General features: G+C 31.6%; 2 protein-coding genes across 5 annotated transcripts in view; one reads left to right on the top strand and one right to left on the bottom strand.

The window, feature by feature from the left end:
- The window catches only part of LOC137837173 (uncharacterized), an 87,498-nt gene that overhangs the window by 31,926 nt on the left and 29,386 nt on the right, over positions 1-26,186 (bottom strand). For 3 of the 4 annotated variants that reach the window (XR_011085378.1, XR_011085379.1, XR_011085377.1), the window contains exons 1-2: positions 218-355; positions 36-104 (exon numbers count right to left, since the gene is read on the bottom strand). Coding sequence is in view for 1 of the 4 variants with exons in the window: in XM_068646061.1 (XP_068502162.1) it covers positions 36-104 (69 nt within the window). In the remaining 3 variants the exon portion in view is untranslated. Of the gene's footprint in view, positions 1-35; positions 105-217; positions 356-26,186 lie in introns of those variants that run through there. The other variant, XM_068646061.1, reaches the window with a different exon arrangement.
- LOC137836551 (agamous-like MADS-box protein AGL27) lies at positions 17,298-18,128 on the top strand. Its single transcript, XM_068645220.1, has one exon. It carries the CDS (start codon positions 17,298-17,300, stop codon positions 18,126-18,128), a length of 831 nt encoding a protein of 276 aa, XP_068501321.1.

Genomic DNA, 26,186 nt, shown 5'->3' with positions numbered 1-26,186 from the left:
CAGATTATTACTTCTTTTGACATTTAATAACTCACCTTCACCAGGAACCAGAAACTAGGAACGAGAAATGCAAAGAACACCTTCCTAATTTGCAATTCCTTGACCTATTTGAGCCAATACGAAATTAGAAGTAATGAATCACAAATTTATTAGTAAAAAAAATGTATTGAAGTTAAACAGTAGAGAATCAAAAGAGATATGAGAAAAATGATGAAACCTAAAATTTGTGTCGTGAATGCAGAGAATACAAGATGATGCAGTTTTCATTGTAGCAGAGGATGCAGATGATTCAGCAGTTTCACACGAGGAGTCACTTTTATTTTTTACTCTCCCAGTGTAAAATACTCAAATTTCTTTACTTAATTGAAATTAATGTTCGATTCAATATTAATTTTTAAATAAATTAATATTCTGTATAATAAAGGTATTTTCTACGATTATAAAAAATTGCAATTATTTAGTTTATTTTAAATTTTTATCATTTTTTTAAGATTGATAATTTTAGAAAAATTTGGGACAACTTTTGTAATATAATGAGATTAAATTAAAATAATATATACAAATTTATTTTTTAATATGACTTAATATTGATTTACTGTTGAAACTTTATTTGAATTAGAAAATGAAAATTTATTTAATAATTTATGTAAAATGTGAGAAATAAACTATATATATTTCATAACATTATGCTATGTCAATCTAAAATCTGAAAAATAAAATATAATATTAAAAAATTTTATTTCCATTATGTAAAAATATTAATTTTAAATAAAAAAAATGTATTTTTTTATAAAGAATTAAATGTTCTAAATATAAGAATTATGTACACATTTATTAAAACTTCTAATTCCTTCTCTTAACATTTTTGGTTTTATTAATTACTACAACATTATTTGTATTATTTTTAATTATAAGATTAATAATTTATGTAAAATGTGAGAAATAAACTATATCTATTTCATAACATTATGCTATAGAGTAAAATATGTTTATGTAAAATGTAAAAAAAAAAATATATATATATATATATAACATTAAAAAAATCTATTTTGATTCTGTAAAAATATTAATTTTAAATAAATAAAAATATTTTAATAAAAAATTAAATATTCATAAAATAATAACTAGTTAGATTTAACGTTTTGTAGATAACAGAATAAGAGAATATACTTGTGAACAGTAAATATCATCTTTCCTTAAAATGAAGAGATGTAGAGCATAAGTCACATTAGTGTGTGTTGTTTTGAACTTACCCTCATTTATTTGACTGTTGGTATTTTTTATTTTTCAATACTGTAAAGTGTTTTAATATTAAAAAGTAATATTTTTTATTTATATAAGATGTGATTTATTTTCTAATTTTATAGTATATAAATATTTTTAAAAACTATTTGAAGTTGTGTTTTTATTAATATCTTTTTTATATACAATTATTATGTTTATGAGTTATAATTTATTTGATAATAGGTTTTTATAAAATTCTTTTTTTTTATAATTACATTATATTTTTGTTGTTGTAGTATTTTTTATTTTTTATTACTATAGGATTTTTAATTAAAAAATAATTTTTATTTATATAACATCTGATTTATTTTCTTATTTATTTTCCAATTTTATAGTGCAGGTTTAATATTTTAAAAAATTATTTAAAATTCTGCTTTTATTTAATTTTTTAATACATATTTTTTTCTAATTATAATTTTAAATTATATCTATTTATATTTAATACATATTTATTTTCTAATTGTAATTTTTAAATCTACGAAATATGTGAAAATTTTTTATTTTAAAACAAAAATAACTCATTTCATTATTAAAAGAATTAATAGGTAGGGATAAATTTATAAAGAAATATTTAACACCTTTAAAAAAATTAAAATTTCCTCACAACTACTCCCCAATCCAAACACACCTTTAATGTTGTGTTTGTTTCTATATGTACCTGAGTAGAGAGATGGGGCCCAGGCACGGTCGGTTGATGTAGTATTGTTGTTGACGTGTTGGTCTTCTTCTCTTTCGGTCGGTCACTCCTTCTTGGTGTCTCCTTCGGTCGGGCGGGGGAGGGTACCTGCGAAGGCACTCTGACGCTCAAGTAAGTATGAGATTCTAAGAGTGGTTTAGTAAGTGAATGAAAACGTACCTTTTTCTGGCTTGAGCATAGTATTTATAGGATTGCCTAATGGGCTTTCTATCCCTTGGGCTCGGGGTGGTTATGGATAGGTCTTGTAAATCGTGCTCCGGAATACCCGGGGAACATATCTTCTTTCAACGCGTATTCCTTATTTTTCGGAGGTGTATCTTAACTGCTTTAGCTTCTTACGGGTGCACTTACATTTATTATGCGTTCGGTCGGTCGGTCGGCTACGTGCGTTTGTCCGGTGCCTACCGGTACACTTGCCCCCCAGGCTCGAGGTGAATAAAAGCCGAAGAGTCGTAATGATTGTTTGGGTTTTCCAAGGTGTCAGAAATTAATGATAACGGCATGATGGGACATTTTTCTTTTTGTCGAAGGCGGCGGAGATGGATCTAGCGGTGTGGATTGAGTGGCGGTTCAACTACCGGCTGATGGAGGCCGTAGGATGAATGGAGATCTAACGGATGAGGGTGAGGGGGAAATGCTATAAATAGCGCTTGCATTTGCAGAGGGACTACGTTTTCTAGAGTTCGGCATCCGAGTCGCTCCGAGCGCCGAGTCCAAATTGCGAGTTGTGTGGCTGTACGATCCGTCATTGCCGACCGAGCTGTGATTTGTGAAAGGTTAGTTATGTCGTCCCAACTTTCTTCAAATAGAATAGGGAGTAGAGAGTCGAGCGAAAGTGGGGAGTCGTCGTCCGGTAGTAGTGAGAGTACCAGTGGGTCGTTGGGACCGACCTATGATTGGGTTAAGATTGCCGTTAGGAATGCTGCTACGATGCTTAGGAAACCTGATGACCTGGATAAGGTGATAGCAAAGGCTTCCCTTGTGCGTTCAGGTCTGCAGTCGGACATGATAGTTGCCGAGATATGTGGGTATACCGACCGTGTGTGTCATGGGAGGGAAAATGCTCTGGTAGATTTTTTCTTTATGTATAATACTTTGTTTGTCAATTTAAGAGTGACCCTGTCGTTCGATGAGTTTACGACTGAAGTGCTAAGGTTTCTCAACCTAGCGCCGACTCAGCTTCACCCGAACTCATGGGTGTGTTTACAGGCCTACCGGATGGTGTGTCAGCTCTTTGACCTGACGCCCAGAGCGGAGGTTTTCTTATTTTATTATAATACGTATCCGACCAACCCAGTAAGTTGGGTTTCGTTGGTGAGTCGTCCGGGGTGTGTTCGTTTTGCGGCCTTCACCACGTCATACAAAAATTTCAAGGAAAGGTATTTCAAAGTGTTTGTAGAGCCGGACGGTCGAGAACATTTCTATCTGGCCGAGGGTGGCACCAAATTTCCTTTTCATTGGACGCAGAATCCAACGGCTCTCAATACGAATTCCCGAACGGCCGTGTCAGTAATGGGCAAGGCTGAGATGGCAGTGTTCGATCAGCTCCCTCACAAGTTGTCCACGAGGGAGATAATTTCCTTATATACGTCGTCCGACCCGTGGGCAGATTTTGTTGGTATGTTACTTTGTAATTTGGTTTGATCGGGTAGTTTCATTAATAGTGTATAATTCCTGTATGTTTTGCAGAGATAATGACTCGGACGGATGCATCCCTTAGTGCGTACATGAATGACTTACGCCGACAAAGGAATCGGCAGGTTGGTTCGGTCGAGGCGAGTGGGGTGTTGACGGTTCAGCCGACCACCACTGTTCCTGCCGGGGGTGCTTCAGCTACGGGGGCTGCCAAGAAAAGGGGGCGGCCTGCCAAAGGGAATCAAGAAGGGAGAGCGGGTCCTTCCCGGACGACCTCGGAGCCGACCTTGCTAACGGTCGGCATGGAGGTGGCGGCTCATTTGCAAGTGGAGCTGACGGCGGAGGATAATGAGGTTTTTTCAACCATTCCCACAACTAGGCTGATGGTGGAGACCTTGGAGTTACAAAGCCGAGCGCTCATAGCGAGCCGAACGGTGGTTGAAGAACTCGAGAGAGTGACGACTGTCACCGTTCCTCGGTTGAAAAAGGACGTGACTGAGGCCACCAAAGCCGCGAAGGCGGCGACCGAGATGGCCGAGAAATTGAAAGCCCAAGTGGAGGAGAACCGGGCGGCCGTGAGAGCGCAAGAGGGATTGACGAAAAATCTTGAGGCGCAACTAAAAGAGGGAGTCGACCGGGAGGAGGCGCTGAAAGCGGAAGTGACCAAGTGCCATGACTTTATGCTTCGCATTAGCGAAGAGTATTTCCGGCTGGGTATCCAACAAGCGGCCTGTTTGCATGGGGCACCAATGGAGGACGACCGGTACTATATTGGAAAAATAGTGGTGGATGCAAATCTGGTACCGGCTAACCCTGACGACAACTCAAATGAGGAGGCCGAGGCGGAGACTCCTGGCCCACAACCGGACGCCTCATTTGAAGAATTAATGAACAATGTTCCATAGAGAATTTGCTGGACCCGGCATGTGGGCAATATACACTTTGCATTTTGTATATTTATAATTTCAGCTAGTATGTATGATGCGTAGGCTGAATTAGTTGCTAAACATGGTGTGGTTTATATATATAAGTAATGATTTTGAATTCGGGTGCCAAACGAGACATAGGTAATGCCGAACGAGGCATAAATAATTCTGAATACGTTAACGTAATAAGTTAATTCTGATGCCGAACGAGGCATAAATAATTTCCTCATTTAAAGCAATAAGATAATCCTAATGCCGAACGAGGCATAAATAATTTTGATTACTTTTAAAGTAATAAGTTAATTCGGATGCCGAACGAGGCATAAATAGTCCTGATTACTTTTAAAGTAATAAGTTAATTCGGATGCTGAACGAGGCATAAATAATTTTGAATACGTTAACGTAATAAGTTAATTCTGATGCCGAACGAGGCATAAATTGAGAGTAATAAAAGGAATAGGAGATTTTAATTTTGTAGTGCCTCGTTAAAACCTTCTCGGTCGTAAACCCTCCTTAGGGAAAAACCGACCGAGCAAGGAAAGAGTACACTTTTATTAAGTTCAACTGTAATAAAATTTGAGATGTGTGGCATTCCACGTTCTCGGTATGTCCTTTCCAGATAAATGTTCTAAGTAATAGGCTCCACCAACTGCCGTATCTGCTATGCGGAATGGTCCTTCCCAATTGCTAGAGAACTTGCCTCCTTCCTTCCGGGCGCTACTCCGCATTCGCCATACTAAGTCGCCTTTGTGGAACAGTCTCGGTTTGACCTAGGAGTTGTATCGTCTGGCCGCCCGAATTTTGCATGCTTCTTCTCTAATCCCACACTTGTCCCGAAGTTCGTTGATAAGATCGAGGCCGACCGAGAGGCTTTCCTTGTTTAGATCAAGATCAAGGGTTTGTCGGCGGAGAGAGGGTTCTCCAATCTCGACGGGGATCATAGCTTCAGTGCCATACGTTAGTCTGTACGGCGTTTCTTGTGTAGTCGTCTAAGGAGTACAGCGATATGCCCATAAGACCTCTAAGAGTTCTTCAGTCCAGTTGCCCTTTGCTGGGCCGAGACGTTTCTTCAGTTCGTTCAAGATGACCTTGTTTGTCGCCTCTGCTTGTTCGTTTGTTTGCGGATGTTCGACTGAACTGGCGATGTGTTTGATGTGGAGTTTCTCGTAAAATTCAGCTAACGTCCGGTCGGTGAACTGTCGACCGTTATCGGTGATGATGATCTGTGGAAGGCCGAAGCGGCAAACAATATTTTTCCACACGAAATTTTGCACATTGCGAGCGGTGATCGCAGTCAGAGGTTCGGCTTCGATCCACTTGGAAAAGTAATCAATGCCGACCAGTAAGAATTTACATTGGCCTTTACCGGGGGCGAAAGGGCCAATGATGTCCATACCTCATTGGACAAACGGCCAGGGTGATAGCATAAAATGAAGTTCTTCGGGTTTTTGATGGGACAAAGTACCAAACTCTTGACATTTGAGGCATTTCTGGACGAAATCGGTACAGTCGCCTTGGACGGTCGGCCAATAGTATCCGGCTCAGACTACTTTGGCGGCCATTGTTCGTGTGCCTGAGTGAATACCACAAATACCTTCATGTAATTCCCGGACGACATAGGAGGCTTGATCAGGTGTCAAGCATTTAAGGAGTGGCCGGGTATAACCTCGGCGATAAAGGTCGTCGCCAATTAAGACAAAACGGGCGGCCTGCAGCTTCATGATTTTTTCGCCGAGAGGACTACATGTGCCGTCAAGTAAATATTGCTTGATTAGGGTAATCCAAGTAGATTCCGCGTCGGTCGTTAGGCATTCATGTAGGTCGATGCTTGGGTGTGCAAGCGTAACATGGATGACTGACCTATGCATTCCTTTACACTTCGTGGTTGCTAACCGGGACAAGGCGTCCGCGCGAGTATTGTGATCGCGTCGAACGTGTTGCATAGAAATTTCAGAAAAGGTGCTCATCGACTGTTTGACTAAGTGATAGTATCGTTGTAGGAAGCTTTCTCGGACTTCATATTCGTCATTAATCTGGCCGATGACAAGCTTGGAATCACTTTTACAAATTAACTTTGTGATTTCCAATTCTTGAGCGAGGCGTAGACCGGCTAAAATGGCTTCATATTCGGCCTGATTGTTTGAAGCTTTGAAGTCGAATTTGAGGGCTTGCTCGATGAAAATCTCGCCGGGGCCTTCCAAAACGACTCCAGCGCCACACGACCTTTCATTGGAGGAGTCGTCCACGTATAGGATCCACGATGAGTGTTCAGTCTCGGCTGAGGAAGGAGTGAGTTCGGCTATGAAATCAGCAAGAGCTTGCGACTTGATGGCTCCTCGTGCTTGGTACTGAATATGGAATTCGGATAGTTCTATCGTCCATCCGATCATTCGTCCGGCTAAATCTGGCTTAGTGAGAATCTTTACAATGGGGTAATTTGTCCGAACAATAATACGATGATTTTGAAAAGACATACGCATTCGTCGGGCGGTAATGATGAGAGCCATAGCTACCTTTTCGATCGTTTGGTATCGGATTTCGGCGCCATGGAGGGCGCGGCTGACAAAATAAACTGGTTGTTCTTCAAAATTAATTTCTTGCACTAAGACTGAACTGACGGCTTCGTGTGAAACGGCGAGGTAGACTATAATGGGCTCTCTGGCGTCCGGTTTCTGGATGACCGGCGGGGAAGATAGAAAAGTTTTCAATTGGAGGAAAATTTCCTCGCATTCGGTCGACCACTCAAAGCGGGATGCTTTTTTCAATAGTCGGACGATGGGCCTCGTTCGTTCGGCAAGTTTAGGAACAAATCTGGATAGAGCGATGAGTCGGCCGATAAGTCTCTGAATTTCCTGAATGGAGTTGGGACTTCTCATTTCGGAGATAGCTTTACATTTCTCGGGGTTAGCTTCTATGCCTCTATGAGTTAGCATAAAACCTAAGAACTTCCCCCCCCCCTCGACGCCGAACGCACACTTGTCAGGATTGAGTCGCATCTGGTGTTGGCGGAGGGCCTGAAAAACTTCTTTTAGGTCAGCAATATGTTGTTTGCATGAGTCGGACTTGACGACGATGTCATCGACATAGACTTCAACATTCCTGCCGATCATGTCGTGGAATACATGGTCCATTAGTCTTTGATAAGTAGCCCCGACATTTTTGAGTCCGAAGGGCATAACTTCATAGTAGAAATTATCGGAATCAGTCATGAAGGCTGTCTTCTTTCGGTCGGCCGGGTGCATTTGGATTTGATTATAACCTGAGTAGGCATCAAGGAAGCTGAGGATGTGATGTCCGGCCGCTTCATCAACGAGACGATCAATGGTAGGCAGAGGGAAAGAGTCTTTTGGGCATGCCTTATTGAGATCCGTGTAGTCAACGCACATTCGCCATTTTCCGTTCGCTTTCTTTACCATAACCACGTTGGCTAGCCATGTGGTGTAATGGGCTTTCCGAATGAATCCAGCTTGTAACAATTTATCGGCTTCGTCACGTGCGGCTTGGCGTCGTTCCTCGCCTAGATGTCTTTTCTTTTGAGCTATTGGCCTAGCCTCTTTATACAGTGATAATCGGTGAGTGATAACCTGTGGGTCTACGCCAGGCATATCAGCGGCCGTCCAGGCGAACAGATAGACATTTTTAACAAGTGTCGTACCGATGGCCATTCGGTCGTCCGGTTTCAGCGAAGTGCCGATATGCATAGTGTGGCGATCATCGCAAAGCGGGAACGGATGCAAGTCTTCTCCTGCTTCCATACGGGGATCGTCCATATGAGGGTCGAGATCAACAAGGGCTATCATCTGACGACGGGACATGTGCCGTCCGGAACGCCGAGTGGGGGATCGTCCTCGTTTTTGTGGGAGTCGGTCGTCCGGATTTGTCGTGTAGAGTCGCCGAGTTGGCTCACTTTTCAAACTCGCAACATAACATTCCTTAGCGATTTTTTGATCAACATGGATTGTTGTTATGTCGTCATTTGCCGAAGGGAATTTCATGGCTAAGTGTGGGGTGGAGACAATGGCTTTTAATCTGTTGATGGACGGTCGGCCGAGCAGGATGTTGTAGGAAGTCTGGGCGTTAACCAGCAGATATCGTACGTTTATTGTTTTTATGGAGACCGTCTTCCTCACCAAAGGTTGTATACAGGTCGATATACCCCTTAGTGTCGACCCGTTCACCTGAGAACCCTACAATTTGTTCGTTATAGGGTTGAATGTCTGCTTCTGGGATGCGCATTTTCTTGAAAATTTCCCAGTATAATATATCGACCGAGCTACCCTGATCTACCAAAGTCTTGGCAATTGCGAACTTGTCAATTTCTACAGTGATTACCATAGGGTCGTCCTGGGCTGGATCTATAACTGTGAAGTCATCGTCAGTGAAAGTGATCGGAGGTATGTGTGGACGCCTCCTTGTGGTAGCATGGGCGGACTGGATGTTCCGGAGATGTTTCTTTCGGGCGGAATTTGAGCACCCGCCACCGGCAAAGCCCCCGACTATATAATTTGCTTCGTGGTTCAGTTCGCCCAAGTTAACGGGTCCAGCAATCATGTTGATGACTTCACGGACTCGTTGACGAGGGCGGGCGTTTCGGTCGGGACTTGTGCTGCGGGCGCCTGTACGCCGAACGGGGCTTTCATTGCGTTTCCGCAAAGTCTGGCTATGATCAGTTCGGTGTTTGTAATCGTTACGGTATGACCGGTCGACACCACGAGATGGACGGTCGGTACTCCGTGGTGGGGATCTTGAATTCCTTGTCCTCTTGACGAACTGCCTCAAATGACCAGCCTGAATGAGCTCTTCGATTTTGTCCTTCAACGCCTGACATCCTTCGGTCGTGTGGCCGAAGTTTCGATGGTATTGACAATGCTTAGCGGTGTCTGCATTCGGTGGCGTTTGATATTGCTTCAATATCGGGATTAAGTCTGTTTGTAGTGCTTCATCTAGGGCTCGTCCCCTCGGCACAGTTAAGGGGGTGTACTGTTAAACCTGGGGATTCGACCTCCTCTGTTCCGGTCGAACCTTGGAGTGGTTCGGACGGTTCGTTCGGTCTCGACTTCTCTTTCTTTGTTCGGGGTTTGGTCTTTGAGGACTCCGGATCCGACGGTTTTGAACCGTTGGTGGTAATCGATGTGTTCTTCGATTTGCATGAATTTGGTTGCTCGAGTTCGAAGGTCTTCCATATCTTGAGGCGGCTTCTTGATGAGACTCTCAGTAAAACGGCTCGGCCGGATGGCCGAGACCAAATGGTGCAATGCAACTTCCTGCTTGAGTCCTCGGATGTGCATACATGCTTTGTTGAACTTATCTAGAAAGGTTCTGAGAGATTCACCTTTTTCTTGTTGTACCGCTAGGAGAGACATGGAGGACATGTGATGCGGTCGGCTGGTGGCATATTGAGTGGAGAATTTTACGGCTAAGATGTCAAATTCGTCAATGGAGTTCGGAGGCAGCTCTGTAAACCAGGTAAGAGGTTCTCCCTGAAGGGACGTGGGGAATACTTTACACCACACATTATTATCTGTGGTATACAAAGTCATTTGCGTCTTGTAGACATTTAAATGCTCGTCCGGGTCGGTCGAGCCGTCATAGAGTTTAATAGCGAGACCTCTCCATTTGTCAGGAAGTGGTGTGGTGATAATTTCGTCTGTAAAAGGATGACCCCTTTTACTTTACTTTCTTTCGACTGTTTCAGCTCTGGAAACAGGATTGGTGTCGGCCAGTGTAGGTATGCGAGAGGCGGTTCGGTCGGCCATATGGGATTGGCCTTCTCGTTCGGGATTATCAACCTGTCGTTGGAGTCGTGCATTCTACTCTCTTAATAAGGCGATTTCTTCTTCTTGGCGGCGTCTATCTTCTTCGTGTTGACGATGGTTTTCCATCCCCTTTTGTCGCAGTTCCTCCATCTGAGTTTGGAGGGTTTAAATCATAGTCATCTGTTCTGCCATAGCGTCTTTGTTGTTTCTTGTCGCAACCATTATAGCTTCAAAAATTGAAGATTTGCCTCGGCCCCACGGTGGGCGCCAATTGTACCTGAGTAGAGAGATGGGGCCCAGGCACGGTCGGTTGATGTAGTATAGTTGCTGACGTGTCGGTCTTCTTCTCTTTCGGTCGGTCGCTCCTTCTTGGTGTCTCCTTCGGTCAGGCGGGGGAGGGTACCTACGAAGGCACTCCGACGCTCAAGTAAGTATGAGATTCTAAGAGTGGTTTAGTAAGTGAATGAAAACGTACCTTTCTCTGGCTTGAGCATAGTATTTATAGGATTGCCTAATGGGCTTTCTATCCCTTGGGCTCGGGGTGGTTATGGATAGGTCTTGTCAATCGTGCTCCGGAATACCCGGGGAACATATCTTCTTTCAACGCGTATTCCTTATTTTTCGGAGGTGTATCTTAAATGTTTTAGCTTGTTACGGGTGCACTTACATTTATTATGCGTTCGGTCGGTCGGTCGGCTACGTGCGTTCGTCCGGTGCCTACCGGTACACTATATATTTCTTGTTCGTGTAGAATGGAAGGTGGAGATCTTGGATGTTTGTTTTTACTGAATCTTGCATAGATACGAGGAAAGAAATGAGAGAAATGTTGAGATTTTGGCCCCTCCATAGTGCGCGGTAAAACAAAGAAAAATAGATGATAGTTTTTCTATTACTACTTTTTCCTTGACTTTAATTATATACACAACACTTTATATATATTATAATAAAAAATTATTATATATTTATAATATAAATAAAATAAAATAAACTAATTATAATAGTATAATATAATAGTAATAAAAAATACATATTTATATAATAATAATATAAATGTATTTATATAGTAATAGTAAAAGAAAATATATTAGTAATATGTAAAAGCTATGAAATAATAGTAATATATTTAAAATTTAAAATAGTATTAATATATATAAAAAATTTATAAAATTATAAATAATAACTGTAATTAAAATAAATTTTTAAAATAATAATAAAAATAAAATAAAATAAAAATTATATATTCAATAATAATTAAAGTAAATGTATTAAATAATAATATTAACAATAATAAAAGTAAATTTTAATTTTGATTTTATTTTATTACATATTTTTATTTGTATTTATCTAATTTTAATTAACTAAAATTTACACAAATATATCTCATATTTTATTATTTATTTATTTTTAAGAAAAGAATAATTTTGTAAACTTACATTTTACACTTCTTGAAAAATTCAGAGATTTTTTTATTAGTCTTCTTTTTCTTGGTATGAAAATTGTTTTACTAGATCTTTCATTTGAGATGTGTTTTAAAATTATTTTTACATGACCCATTTTCTACAAAACAACATATGACAACAAAATTCAATAAGAACCAATAAAACAACAAAAGAATTCAACAATAATATATAATAAAAAGTATATCTCACAAAAGAAAGAACAAACAAAAAAAGAAAGTGAGATGAAAAAGCTTAAGGAAAAAAGTTAAAAGAGTAAATATTTATTTATGTTTTTCTTTAATATCTATTAATATGTCTCTAATTTTACCTATTACATCTTATCACATCTCTCACTTGTATTGTTTCCTCTCTCCTGCCCAAAATAGCCAACGTTTATTATTAAGTTGAAATTAATATTAGATTCAATATTAATTTTTAAATAAATTAATATTCTGCATAATAAATCTTTTTTATTCTAGGATTATAAAAAAACGCAATGATTTAGTTCATTCGACTTTTTTTAAGATTCATAATTTTGAAAGAATTTGGGACAACTTTTGTAATATAATGAGATTAAATTACAATAATATACACAAATTTAATTTATAATGAGACTTAATATTGATTAACTGTCGAAATTTTTTTCCAAAAACAATATATTTAAGTTAGCAACAAAGAGATATTTCATTTATTTTGATAAAGAAACAATCTTTATACGCAATTTGACAAAGTTAATATAAAATTACGGTAATAACAAATGAAGTTGCATGGTTTCGTTTAAAAAGAGAAGAAAAATAAAAGTAGAAATGCTGAGACTTTGTAATATAATGTAGAAAAACATTGTTATTACCATGATTTTATATTCGTATAAAGATTATTTCTTTATCAAGATAAATGAAATATCTTTTTGTTACTAAAAAAAATATTTTTCTTCTAAAATGTTTTCGACGGTAAAATAAATTTGTATAATTTAATCTTATTATATCACAAAAATTGTATCAAATTCTTTCAAAATTATGCATCCTAAAAAATTCGATGTAAAAAATAATAATTGTATTTTTTTTATAATCCTAGAATAAAAAATCTATATTATGCAAAATATTAATTCATTTAAAAATTATATTGAATCTAATATTAATTTCATTTAACTAATAAAATTCTACTATACATCATTAAGTTGAATTTCTTTGTTTATTGTTTCTTCTTGAATTTTTTTGTCATATTTTGTTTTCTTAGAAAATGGGTCGTGCAAGAATAACCTTAAAACACATCTCAAATGAAGAATTTCGCAAGACAACTTTCTTGCGAAGAAAGAGAGGACTAATGAAGAAGATCTCTGAATTTTTCAAGAAGTGTGGTGGTGAACACTGTTTGATTGTGTTTGATGATGATAATGGGGATGTTGGGCCAATGACTTCACCCCAAAACCCTGTAGAGGTACATTCCATGATTCAAAGTATTATGAAAGTCAAATAAAGAATGAGAGACCTCACAAGACTTATGGTATTGAAGAGTTTCTCGAGAATAGGAAAAACATGATTGAGGCTGAGATTTCCAGAGTGGATAAACATATTAGCAGCATCAAGTATCCAACTTGGGATCCAAGTATGATAATGATGGAAGAGGATCAATTGACGGTCTTTTGTGCTCATGTGGATGCCAAAATTGAAGCTTGTGATCAAGGAATTAAATTGTTGAAGGATAATGCTCAAGGTTTTGTGCCGAACATGGTTATGGAAAATACTACTGCTACCACCTCACATTCAAACCAAGTCAATTACTTGCAAAACATCTCTCAAAGCGAAGTCCTTCTTGATGATTTTAGTTGTCTAATTGATGTGCCACTAAATTCAACCAATGAACTTAATGACTTGGAGTTTAAGGAATTGATTATGGGACTTAGTAGTTGTGATTGGCCTTATCAAGCATGTGATGATCTTGTGGGTTGTAGCAGTAAAGTTGATGAATTTGTCTTACCAAGTATTTGTGTTGAATATCAAGGAGGAGAAGATTTGCATGTCTTGTCACCATCATTGGATGTATTTCAAACAAATTACTATAACATGTTTTTTTTTAATATTTAATTTTGAGTAAACTTGGTTTTGTTTTGTTGTTACACTATGTGTTGTTGTGTTTCTTGAAGCTGATTTGTTTAGAAAATGTATGTTTCATCTTTCAGTAAAAGTGCAAAATTTTGGTTCCATGTATTGATTCAGAACAGTGTTATTTTTGCAATATTATTTTTTCTAACTCATGATTTAAAGATTATACTATTTTTTTTATTATTAAAATTGATGTTAATGTAAGTTTGATCTTGTGGGCAGAATTTTATGAAAATGTGAATTAATATGGTTAGAAGAATTTGATGTTCTTTTTCTTTACCCTGTGTGTCTTTACCTTGAAGGAGAATAGATTTTGTTCTTTAGTGTTTTAAAATCAAGATATTGTTTAATATAAACGAATTAATTATTAATATTTATCGTAAATTATTATTTACTAAATTAAATTGTTCGTATATATTGTTTATTTACTATATAGAATTACTTATAAATTTTTTAAAAAAAATTATCCGAAATATTTACTCCTAAACTTTTTATTTTTGTGACTTATATTAATGGACTTTAAATTCTGTGAATACTTATAATGTGAATTTCAAAATTATACTTCTTTTACTTTTTTTGTTATTTAAAAATAGTATGAGTATGAATACAAAAGTAAAGTATATGTTAAATTAAGGTTAAATAAGTTTTAGGTCTATTTTTTTTTTAAATATTAATTATTTTTTTTCTTTCAAATGACATTTTTGATAATTTAACTGTTTTGAAATAAATAAAAAATTCTTTTATATGTCAATTATATTATTTATGTATTTTTAAGTACGGTATGATCATTATTATTAAGTAGCTTACTATTTATTAGCGAAAAATAATGAAAATATAATACATATTTGCAGTAGTGGACATGAACACATTTAAAGGTTCTAACAACTGCGATACTCTTAGGACATGTTTGTTTATGTAGATGTATTGCTCACAGGTAAAGAAGTGAGAGAATATCAGTTATTTATTTAGATTTAAGGTTTATAGGGAAGAGAATAAGAGAACATACATCTGAACTGTAAATATTATCTCCTCTTAAAATGAAAAGATGTAAAGAAAAAGTCACATCAGCATGTGTTGTTTCAAATTTACCCTCATTTATTCTACTGTTGGTATTTTTTATTTTTCATTACAGTAAGGTTTTTTAATATTAAAAAACAGTATTTTTTATTTATATAAGATGTGATTTATTTTCTAATTTTATAGTATATGTTTAATATTTTAAGATATTATTTGAAATTCTGTTTTTATTTTCTAATTTTATAGTATATGTTTATATTATTATATTTTTGTTTATAATTATAATTTATTTGATAATATTTTTTTATGAAATTATTTTCTATTATTAATTATGTTTTATTTTTGTTGTTGTAGTATTTTTTAATTTTTTTTACTATAGGTTTTTAATAAAAAAAAATATTTTTATACTATCTGATTTATTTTGTTATTTATTTTCCAATTTTATAGTGCATGTTTAATATTTTAAGAAATTATTTGAAGTTCTGTTTTTATTTAATTTTTTTAATACTTTTTTTTCTAATTATAATTTTAAAATTATATCTATGTATATTTAATACATATTTATTTTCTAATTGTAATTTTTAAATCTACGAAATATGTGAAAGTTGTTTATTTTTAAACAACAATAACACATTTCATTAATAAAAAAAAATTAATAGGCAAAGATAAATTTGTAAAATAACATTTTGACACCTTTAAAATAACACATCACTCACAAACTCCCCTAAACTTTCCTCGGACATTCACTCTAAGATATCTCAATCCAAACACTCTTACTTTCTTCAGACTTCCCTCTCACTTTCTTCACACTTCTCTCTCACATCCCCACACATTCACTCCCTCAAATCTCCATACATCCACTTCCCAATTCAAACACACCATTAATGTTGTGTTTGTTTCTGTATATTTACTGTCCATGTAGAATGGAAGACGCGGATCTTAGATGTTTGTTTTTACTAATTCTTGCATAAATGCAAGGAAAGAAAGGAGAGGAATGTTTAGATTTTGACACCTCCATGGTGAGTGGAAAAAAGGAGAAAGATAGGTAATAGTTTGTCTATTACTACTTTGTCCTTAACTTTAATTATATGTGTACAACACTTTATATATATTATAATAAAAAAATATTATATATTTATAATATAAATAAAAATAAAATAAATAATTATAATATTATAATATAATAGTAATAAAATAGACATATTTATATAATAATAATAATATAAATTAGTAATATAGTGGTAGTAAAAGAAAATAAATTAGTAATATAAATGTAAAAACTCTGAAATAATAGTAATATATTTAAAATTTAAAATAGGAATCATATATAAAAAAAGTAATAAAATTATAAATAAAAACTGTAATTAAAATAAAAATTTAAAATAATGAACAATAATAATAATAAATTATAAAAAATATAAATATATAAATATAAATTATATATTCAATAATAATTAAAATAATTTTTTTATTCTTGTTTTCTTTTGTGGTCTTTTTAATGTGCAATGGAACTTTCTCAAGAAAACAAATCATTTTCAAATATTTAATGCATAAAAAAAATTAATGATAACTTTCTATAAATTAATTTTAATTAGATCAAATCAATTCTAATGCAAATATATCATTATAATCCGTCAATCAATGTAAATAACTTGAATTTTAATGAATAACAACTAATTTTTAAAGATTTAGGTTAAAATGCAATTAAACTTTGCCAAGAAAACAAATCTTTTTCAAATATTTAATGCAAAAAAAAATTATGATAACTTTTTATAAATTAATTTTAATTAGATCAAATCAATTCCAATGCAAATATATCATTATAATCCGTCAATCAATGTAAATAACTTAATCAACTTGAATTTTAATGAATAACAACTAATTTTTAAAGATTGATTTGATTGAAATCAAATTTAGGTTAAAATGCTTATAAAGACATCATTGATGTAATAAGACAAGTACTTTTACACGATTAAACTTTTCTCTTTCTACTGCACTGATTATTTCTATTTATTTTAAGATATGGTTATTTATTTTAAGACAAATTTCTACTGTATATATTTATTGATTATAATCAAATTAGATTAAATTAACAATTATTAATGATATATTTGATCTAATTAAAATTAATTTAAAGAAAGATACTATATTTGTTTTTATGCATTAAATATCTCAAAATAATTATTTCTTGAGAAAGTTTCATTGCCCTTTAAAAGACAACAAAAGAAAATAAGTGTCAAAATTAACTCTCTTCTTCTCTTCAACTTTTTTTCTTTGGCTTTTCCATTTGACTTCCTCCTTTTTGTTTGTTCTTCTCCCTTTTGTCACGGGTTTGTTCTTCCTTTTTGTCAGGTATACTTTTTACTATACATCATTAAGTTGAATTTCTTTGTTTATTGTTTCTTCTTGAATTTTTTTGTCATATTTTGTTTTCTTAGAAAATGGGTCGTGCAAGAATAACCTTAAAACACATCTCAAATGAAAAATTTCGCAAGACAACTTTCTTGCGAAGAAAGAGAGGACTAATGAAGAAGATCTCTGAATTTTCCAAAAAGTGTGGTGGTGAACACTGTTTGATTGTGTTTGATGATGATAATGGGGATGTTGGGCCAGTGACTTCACCCCAAAACCCTGTAGAGGTACATTCCATGATTCAAAAGTATTATGAAAGTCAAATAAAGAATGAGAGACCTCGCAGGACTTATGGTATTGAAGAGTTTCTTGAGAATAGGAAAAACATGATTGAGGCTGAGATTTCCAGAGTGGATAAACAGATTAGCAGCATCAAGTATCCAACTTGGGATCAAAGTATGATAATCATGGAAGAGGATCAATTGAGGGCCTTTTGTGTTCATGTGGATGCCAAAATTGAAGCTTGTGATCGGGGAATTAAATTGTTGAAGGATCAACCTCAAGGTTTTGGGTCAAACATGGCTAAGGAAAATGCTACTGCTACCACCTCACATCCAAATCAAGGCAATTACTTGCAAAGCATCTCTCAAAGCGAAGCCCTTCTTGATTATTTTAGTAGTCCAGTTGATGTGCCACTAAATTCAACCAATGAACTTAGTGACTTGGAGTTTGAGGAATTGATTATGGGACTTAATAGTTGTGATTGGCCTTATCAAACATGTGATGATCTTGTGGGTTGTAGCAATGAAGTTGATGAATGTGTCTTACCAAGTATTTGTGTTGAATATCAAGGAGGAGCAGATTTGTATGCCTTGCCACCATCACTAGATGTAATAGATTACTCTAACATGTTTTTCTGAATGTTTAATTTTGAGTAAACTTGGTTCTGTAACAATATGTTGTGTTTTTTTTTTTTAAAGTTTAAAACCCTCCATCATAGTTTTACATTAATACAAAAAATCATTTAATTGTAAAATGAGAAATAAACGATGACAAAAACACTCAGAAACTACAATGTTTCAATATCAAGGATTACACTAAAAAACCTAGAACACAATAGTCGTGAATCCACCTTAAAATCCGAGCTTGGTGCGGTGCCAGTGCCTGCGCTTGGCATTATACCTGATGGTGTTGTTCTTGGCAAGCTTCTTCTTGATCCTGAACGTCTTGTGGGAAGGCATTTTCGCTGGAAACTCTATGTTGTGTTTCTTTAACAGTAAATTAGTTTTTTATATATGTAAAATTAGTTTTTTTTTTAAGCTGATTTGTTTAGATAATGTAGGTTTTATCTTGTAGTAAAAAATGCAGAATTTTGGTTCCATATATTGATTCAGAGTAGTGTCTTTTTTGCAATATTATTTTTTCTAACTCATGTTTTAAAGATTATACTATTTTTTATTATTAAAATTGATGGTAATGTAGGTTTGATCTTGTGAAAATGTGAATTAATATGGTTAGAAGAACTTGATGTTCTTTTTCTTTATCGTGTACCTTGAAGGAGAATATGTTTCGTTCTTTATTGTTTTAAAATCAAAATATGTCAGATTTGTTGTTAATAAGACTTAATATTGATTTACTGTTGAAAAAGACCAAAACAAATATTTCATTTATTTTGATAAAGAAACAATCTTTATACGTAATTTGACGAAGTTAATATAAAATGACTGTAATAACAAATTTATTTGATTTTCTATCAATCACAAATCTAGTCTGTTTATTTTAATGATTATAATCCAATTTAGATTATGTTAACAATATATTTAATCTAATTAAAATTAATTTAAAGAAAGATATCATATTTTTTTTATGCATTAAATATCTCAAAAGAAAAAGATTTGTTTTCTCGAGGAAGATTTGTTTTTTCAAGGAAGTTTATTGCACCTTAATGCTTGGTTTTTTAATTGTTTGGATTGGAGAATGAAAAGTTATTTAATAATTTATGTAAAATGTGAGAAATAAACTATGTTTCATAACATTATGCTATGTTTATGTAAAATCTGAAAAATAAAATGTAACATTAAAGTTTTTTATTTCCATTATATAAAAATATTAATTTTAAATAAAAAAATGTATTTTTTATAAAGAATTAAATGTTCTAAAAATAAGAATTACGTACACATATTATTAAAACTTTTAATTCCTTCTCTTAACATTTTTTTTGGTTTTCTTAATTACTACAACATTATTTATAATATTTTTAATTATAAGATTAATAATTTATGTAAAATGTGAGAAATAAACTATATCTATTTCATAACATTATGCTATGTAAAATATATCTATGTAAAATGTAAAAAAAAAAATATAACATTAAAATTTATATTTTCATTATGTAAAAATATTAATTTTAAATAAAAAATATATATTTTTAATAAAGAATTAAATGTTTAAAAATATAATAACTATTTGGATTTAAGGTTTTGTAGGGAAGATAATAAGAGGATATACTTGTGAATAGAAAATATCATCTTCTCTTAAAATGAAGAGATGTAAAGGAAAAGTCTCATCAGCATGTCTTGTTTCGAATCTACCCTCATTTATTTTACTGTTGGTATTTTTTATTTTTCATTACTGTAAGGTTTTTTAATATTAAAAAGTAGTATTTTTTATTTATATAAGATGAGATTTATTTTCTAATTTTATAATATATGAATATTTTAAGAAATTATTTGAAGTTGTTGTGCTTTTACTTAATTTGTTCTTGTGTTTGTATTAATATATTTTTGTATATATAATTATTATGTTTATGAGTTATAATTTATTTGATAATAGTTTTTTATGAAATTCTTTTCTATTCTTAATTATGTTATATTTTTGTTGTTGCAGTATTTTTTTTTTATTACTATAGGATTTTTAATAAAAAATAATAATTTTTATTTATATAAGATCTGACTTATTTTCTTGTTTATTTTTTAATTTTATAGTGCATGTTTAATATTTTAAGAAATTACTTGAAGCTTTGTTTTTATTTAATTTTTTTAATACATATTTTTTTCTAATTATAATTTTAAATATATCTATTTATATTTAATATATATTTATTTTTTAATTGTAATTTTTAAATCTACGAAATATGTGAAATTTTTTTATTTTTAAACAAAAATAACTCATTTCATTACTAAAAAAAATTAATAAGTAGGGATAAATTTGTAAAATAACACTTAAGACCTTTAAAAAAATTAAAATTCTCTCACAACCATCTGATTACCCACAAACTCTCCTAAATTTTTCTTACACATCCACTCTAAGATATCACAATCTAAACACTCTCACTTTCGTCACACTTCTCTCTCACTTTCTTCACACTTCTCTCTCACATCCACTCCCTCAAATCCCCACACATCCCTTCCCCAATCCAAACACACATTTAATGTTGTGTTTGTTTCTATATATTTCTTGTTCGTGTAGAATGGAAGGTGCGGATCTTGGATGTTTGTTTTTACTGATTCTTGCATAAATGCAAGGAAAGAAAGGAGAGGAATGTTGAGATTTTGGCCCTCCACGGTGAATGGTAAAAAGAAGAAAGATAGTTTTTCTATTACTACTTTGTCGTTGACTTTAATTATATGTGCACAACACTTTATATATATTAGAATAAAAAAATGTTATATATTTATAATATAAATAAAATAAAAAAATTAATTATAATAATATAATATAATAGTAACAAAAAAACATATTTATATAATAATAATAATAATATAAATGTATTTATATAGTAATAGTAAAAGAAAATAAATTAGTAATATTTAAAAACTATAAAATAATAGTAATATATTTAAAATTTAAAATAGGAATAATATATATATATATAATTAATAAAATTATAAATAATAACTGTAATTAAAATAAATTTTTAAAATAATAATAATAATAAATTATAAACAATATTAAAATTAAAATATATATATATATATATTCAATAATAATTAAATTAAATTTATTAAATAATAATATTAACAATAATAAAAGTTAATTTTAATTTTGATTTTATTTTATTACATATTTTTATTTGTATTTATCTAATTTGAATTAACTAAAATTTACACAAAAATATCTCATATTTTATTATTTATTTATTTTTAAGGAAAGGATAATTTTATAAACTTACATTTTACACTTCTTGAAAAATATCTCACGCCGATAGCGGGTGGCACGATAGGCCCAACACAAACACTCGCTAGGATAGGCTTGATGAAATGGCTCTGATACCATATTACGAAGTGGACTTTAAGTCTAATTCAACCCCATAAAACCGGCTCATAGGGTTGAGGTTTGCACCCACTTATATACAATGAAAGGCTCTAATCTCTAGTCGATGTGGGATCCCCAACAAAATTCAGAGATTTTTTTATTAGTCTTCTCTTTCTTGGTATGAAAATTGTTTTACGAGATCCTTCATTTGAAATGTGTTTTAAAGTTATTCTTTTACCGTACCCATTTTCTACAAAACAACATATGACAACAAAATTCAATAAGAACCAATAAAACAACAAAAGAATTTAACAATAATATATAGTAAAAAGTATACCTCAGAAAAGAAAGAACAAACAAAAAGAAGAAAGTGAGATGGAAAAGCTTAAGGAAAAAAGTTAAAGAGTAAATCTTTGTTTATGTTTTTCTTTAATATCTATTATATGTCTCCTATTAAAATTGTAATTTTACCTATTACACTTTATCACATCTCTCACTTGTATTTTTTCCTCTCCCCTGCGCAAAATAACCAACGCAATATTAATATTCTGCATAATAAATATTTTTTATTCTAGGATTATAAAAAAACGCAATGATTTAGTTCATTCGACTTTTTTAAGATTCATAATTTTGGAAGAATTTGGGACAACTTTTGTAATATAATGAGATTAAATTACAATAATATACACAAATTTAATTTATAATGAGACTTAATATTGATTAACTGTCGAAAACATTTTCCAAGAAAAAGATATTTAAGTTAGCAACAAAGAGATATTTCAAAGAAACAATCTTTACACGCAATTTGATGAAGCTAATATAAAATTACGGTAATAACAAATGAAGTTGCAGGGTTTCATTAAAAAAAAAGAAAAATAAAAGTAAAAATGTGGAGACTTTGTAATATATTGTGGAAAAACATTATTTTTTTATCAACAATAACATATATATAAATGTGAATCACTTTAGGGGTGAATCAACCCTTATACAATAAATACATAATCTAACGTCTAACAGTACCTTTCAAACCAAACAGAGTAGAGTTCACTCTAAGAACCTAAGAACCTAAAAAGCATCAAATAACTAACTCATACATTTCAAAGGTTTCAAAAATCAACTGAAAAAAACATTGTTATTACTATGATTTTATATTCATATAAAGATTATTTCTTCTAAAATGTTTTTGATTGTTGAATAAATTTTTATAATTTAATCTTATTATATTACAAAAATAGTCCTAAATTCTTCCAAAATTATCAATCCTAAAAAAATCGATGTAAAAAATAATAATTGTATTTTTTTATAATCCTAGAATAAAAAATATTTATTATGCAAAATATTAATTCATTTAAAAATAATATTGAATCTAATATTAATTTCATCAAACTAGTAAAATTTGGCTATTTTACATTGGGAAAACTAGAAGTGAGAAATGTGATAAGATGTAATATATCAAAGTTCAATTTTAATAGAAGAGAGAGATGGAATAAATATTAAAGAAAATAAATAAAGATCAAGATGAAGAGAGAGAAGTGATAAAAGATAGAGGATTTATTACGTTTTCTATGATATCTTAAAAAGAAATAGAAATAATTAATGCAGTAGATAGGAAAAAGTTTATATAAAATCACTGTAATAACAAATTGATAAAGAAACAATCTTTATAAGTAATTTGACGAAGTTAATATAAAATCACTGTAATAACAAATTGATTTGATTTTGTATCAAACACAAATCTAGTCTGTTTAATTTAAAACATTTCTTGGTCCATGCCACAACAATTGTCCATTTGAATTAATTTTAATTAAATATGTTAATCATTGTAAAATATTTTATTTACACTGCATAAATTTTCATCCAAATTTATCATTATTACACAGTCAAGATAACATATGAATTCCAATTAATACAGAATAATTTTTAATATTTAAGGTTGTATATATTTATTGATTATAATCAAATTTAGATTAAATTTTTGTTTTCTAAATTTAGATTAAATTAACAAGTTTATTAATGATATATTTTATCTAATTAAAATTAATTTAAAGAAAGTTACCATATTTGTTTTTATGCATTAAATATGTCAAAAGATTTGATTTATTCAGAAAGTTTCAATGCCTTTAAAAGACAACAAAAGAAAACTAGTGCCAAAATTAACTCTCATCTTCTCTTTAACTTTTTTCTTTGGCTTTTCCATTTGACTTCCTCCTTTTTGTTTATTCTTCTGCCTTTTGTCACGTGTTTGTTCTTCCTTTTTGTCAGGTATACATTTTACTATACATCATTAAGTTGAATTTCTTTGTTTATTGTTTCTTCTTGAATTTTTTTGTCATATTTTGTTTTCTTAGAAAATGGGTCGTGCAAGAATAACCTTAAAACACATCTCAAATGAAAAATTTCGAAAGACAACTTTCTTGCGAAGAAAGAGAGGACTAATGAAGAAGATCTCTGAGTTTTCCAATAAGTGTGGTGGTGAACACTGTTTGATTGTGTTTGATGATGATAATGGGGATGTTGGGCCAGTGACTTCACCCCAAAACCCTGTACAGGTACATTCCATGATTCAAAAGTATTATAGTCAAATAAAGAATGAGAGACCTCACAAGACTTATGGTATTGAAGAGTTTCTTGAGAATAGGAAAAACATGATTGAGACTGAGATTTCCAGAGTGGATAAACATATTAGCAGCATCAAGTATCCAACTTTGGATCCGAGTATCATAATCATGGAAGAGGATCAATTGAGGGCCTTTTGTGCTCATGTGGATGCCAAAATTGAAGCTTGTGATCGGGGAATTAAATTGTTGAAGGATCAGTCTCAAGGTTTTGTGCCAAACATGGCTCGGGAAAATGCTACTGCTTCCACTTCACATCCAAACCAAGTCAATTACTTGCAAAGCATATCTCAAAGTGAAGCCCTTCTTGATGATTTCTTTAAGCAACTTAATGATAAGAATTATGGAATGGTAGATTTTAGTAGTTCAGTTGATGTGCCACTAAATTCAACCAATGAACTTAGTGACTTGGAGTTTGAGGAATTGATGATGGGACTTAGTAGTGTTGATTGGCCTTATCAAGCATTTTGTGGGTTGTAGCAATGAAGCTGATGAATTTGTCTTACCAAGTATTTGTGTTGAATATCAAGGAGGAGGAGATTTGCATGCCTTGCCACCATCACTAGATGTATCAGATTACTGTAACATATTTTTCTAAATGTTTAATTTTGAGTAAACTTGGTTCTTTCTTATTGTTACACTATATGTGTTGTTGTGTTTCTTTAACAATAAATTAGTTTTTTATATCAATTTGCTTCGTTTCTTGAAGCTGATTTGTTTAGATAATGTAGGTTTTATGTTGTAGTAAAAAGTGCAGAATTTTAGATCCATATATTGATTCAGAGTAGTGTCATTTTTGCAATATTATTTTTTCTAACTCATGTTTTAAAGATTATACTATTTTTTATTATTAAAATTGATGGTAATGTAGGTTTGATTTTGTAGTAAAGAGTGCAGAGTTTTGTGAAAAATTGAATTAATATGGTTAGAAGAACTTGATGTTCTTTTTCTTTACCGTGTGACTTTACCTTGAAAGAGAATATGTTTTGTTCCTTATTGTTTTAAAATCAAAATATGCAAGATTTCATTTATTTTTATAAAGAAACAATCTTTATACGTAATTTGACGAAGTTAATATATAATCAATGTAATAACAAATTGATTTGATTTTGTATCAATCACAAATCTAGTCTGTTTATTTTATTGATTATAATCCAATTTAGATTATGTTAAAATTTTTATTAATGATATATTTAATCTAATTAAAATTAATTTAAAGAAAGTTATCATAATTTTTTTATGCATTAAATATCTCAAAAACAAAAGATTTGTTTTCTTGAGAAAGTTTGATTGCACCTTTAATACTTTCTTTGGATTGGAGAATGAAAATTGTTTAATAATTTATGTAAAATGTAACAAATAAACTATATATATTTCATAACATTATTCTATGTTTATGTAAAATCTGAAAAATAAAATATAACATTAAAAAATTTCATTTCCATTATGTAAAAATATTAATTGTAAATAAAAAATGTATGTTTTATAAAGAATTAAATATTCTAAAAATAAGAATTATGTACACATATTATTAAAACTTCTAATTCCTTTTCTTAACTTTTTTTGATTTTCTTAATTACTACAACATTATTTGTATTATTTTTAATTATAAGATTAATAATTTACGTAAAATGTGAGAAATAAACTATATCTATTTCATAACATTATGCTATAGAGTAAAATATGTCTATATCTATTTCTTAATTACTACAACATTATTTATAATATTTTTAATTATAAGATTAATAATTTATGTAAAATGTGAGAAATAAACTATATCTAACATTATGCTATGTTTATGTAAAATGTAAAAAATATATATATATATAACATTAAAAATTTCTATTTCCGTTTTGTAAAAATATTAATTTTAAATAAAAATATATATTTTTATTAAAGATTTAAATGTTCAAAAAATAATAACTATTTGGATTTAAGTTTTGTCGGGAAGAGAATAAGAGGATATACTTGTGAACAATAAATATCATCTCCTCTTAAAATGAAGAAATGTAGAGAGAGAGTCACATCAACATGTGTTGTTTTGAATTTACCCTAGTTTAATCTATTGTTGGTATTTTTTTTTTATTGTTGTAATGTTTTTTAATATTA

The sequence above is a fragment of the Phaseolus vulgaris genome, chromosome 4, assembly GCF_000499845.2.
Source record: "Phaseolus vulgaris cultivar G19833 chromosome 4, P. vulgaris v2.0, whole genome shotgun sequence".
Lineage (NCBI taxonomy): Eukaryota > Viridiplantae > Streptophyta > Magnoliopsida > Fabales > Fabaceae > Phaseolus > Phaseolus vulgaris.
Note: the sequence above shows the minus strand (reverse complement) of the source record. Positions and strands in the feature narration are given on the sequence as shown.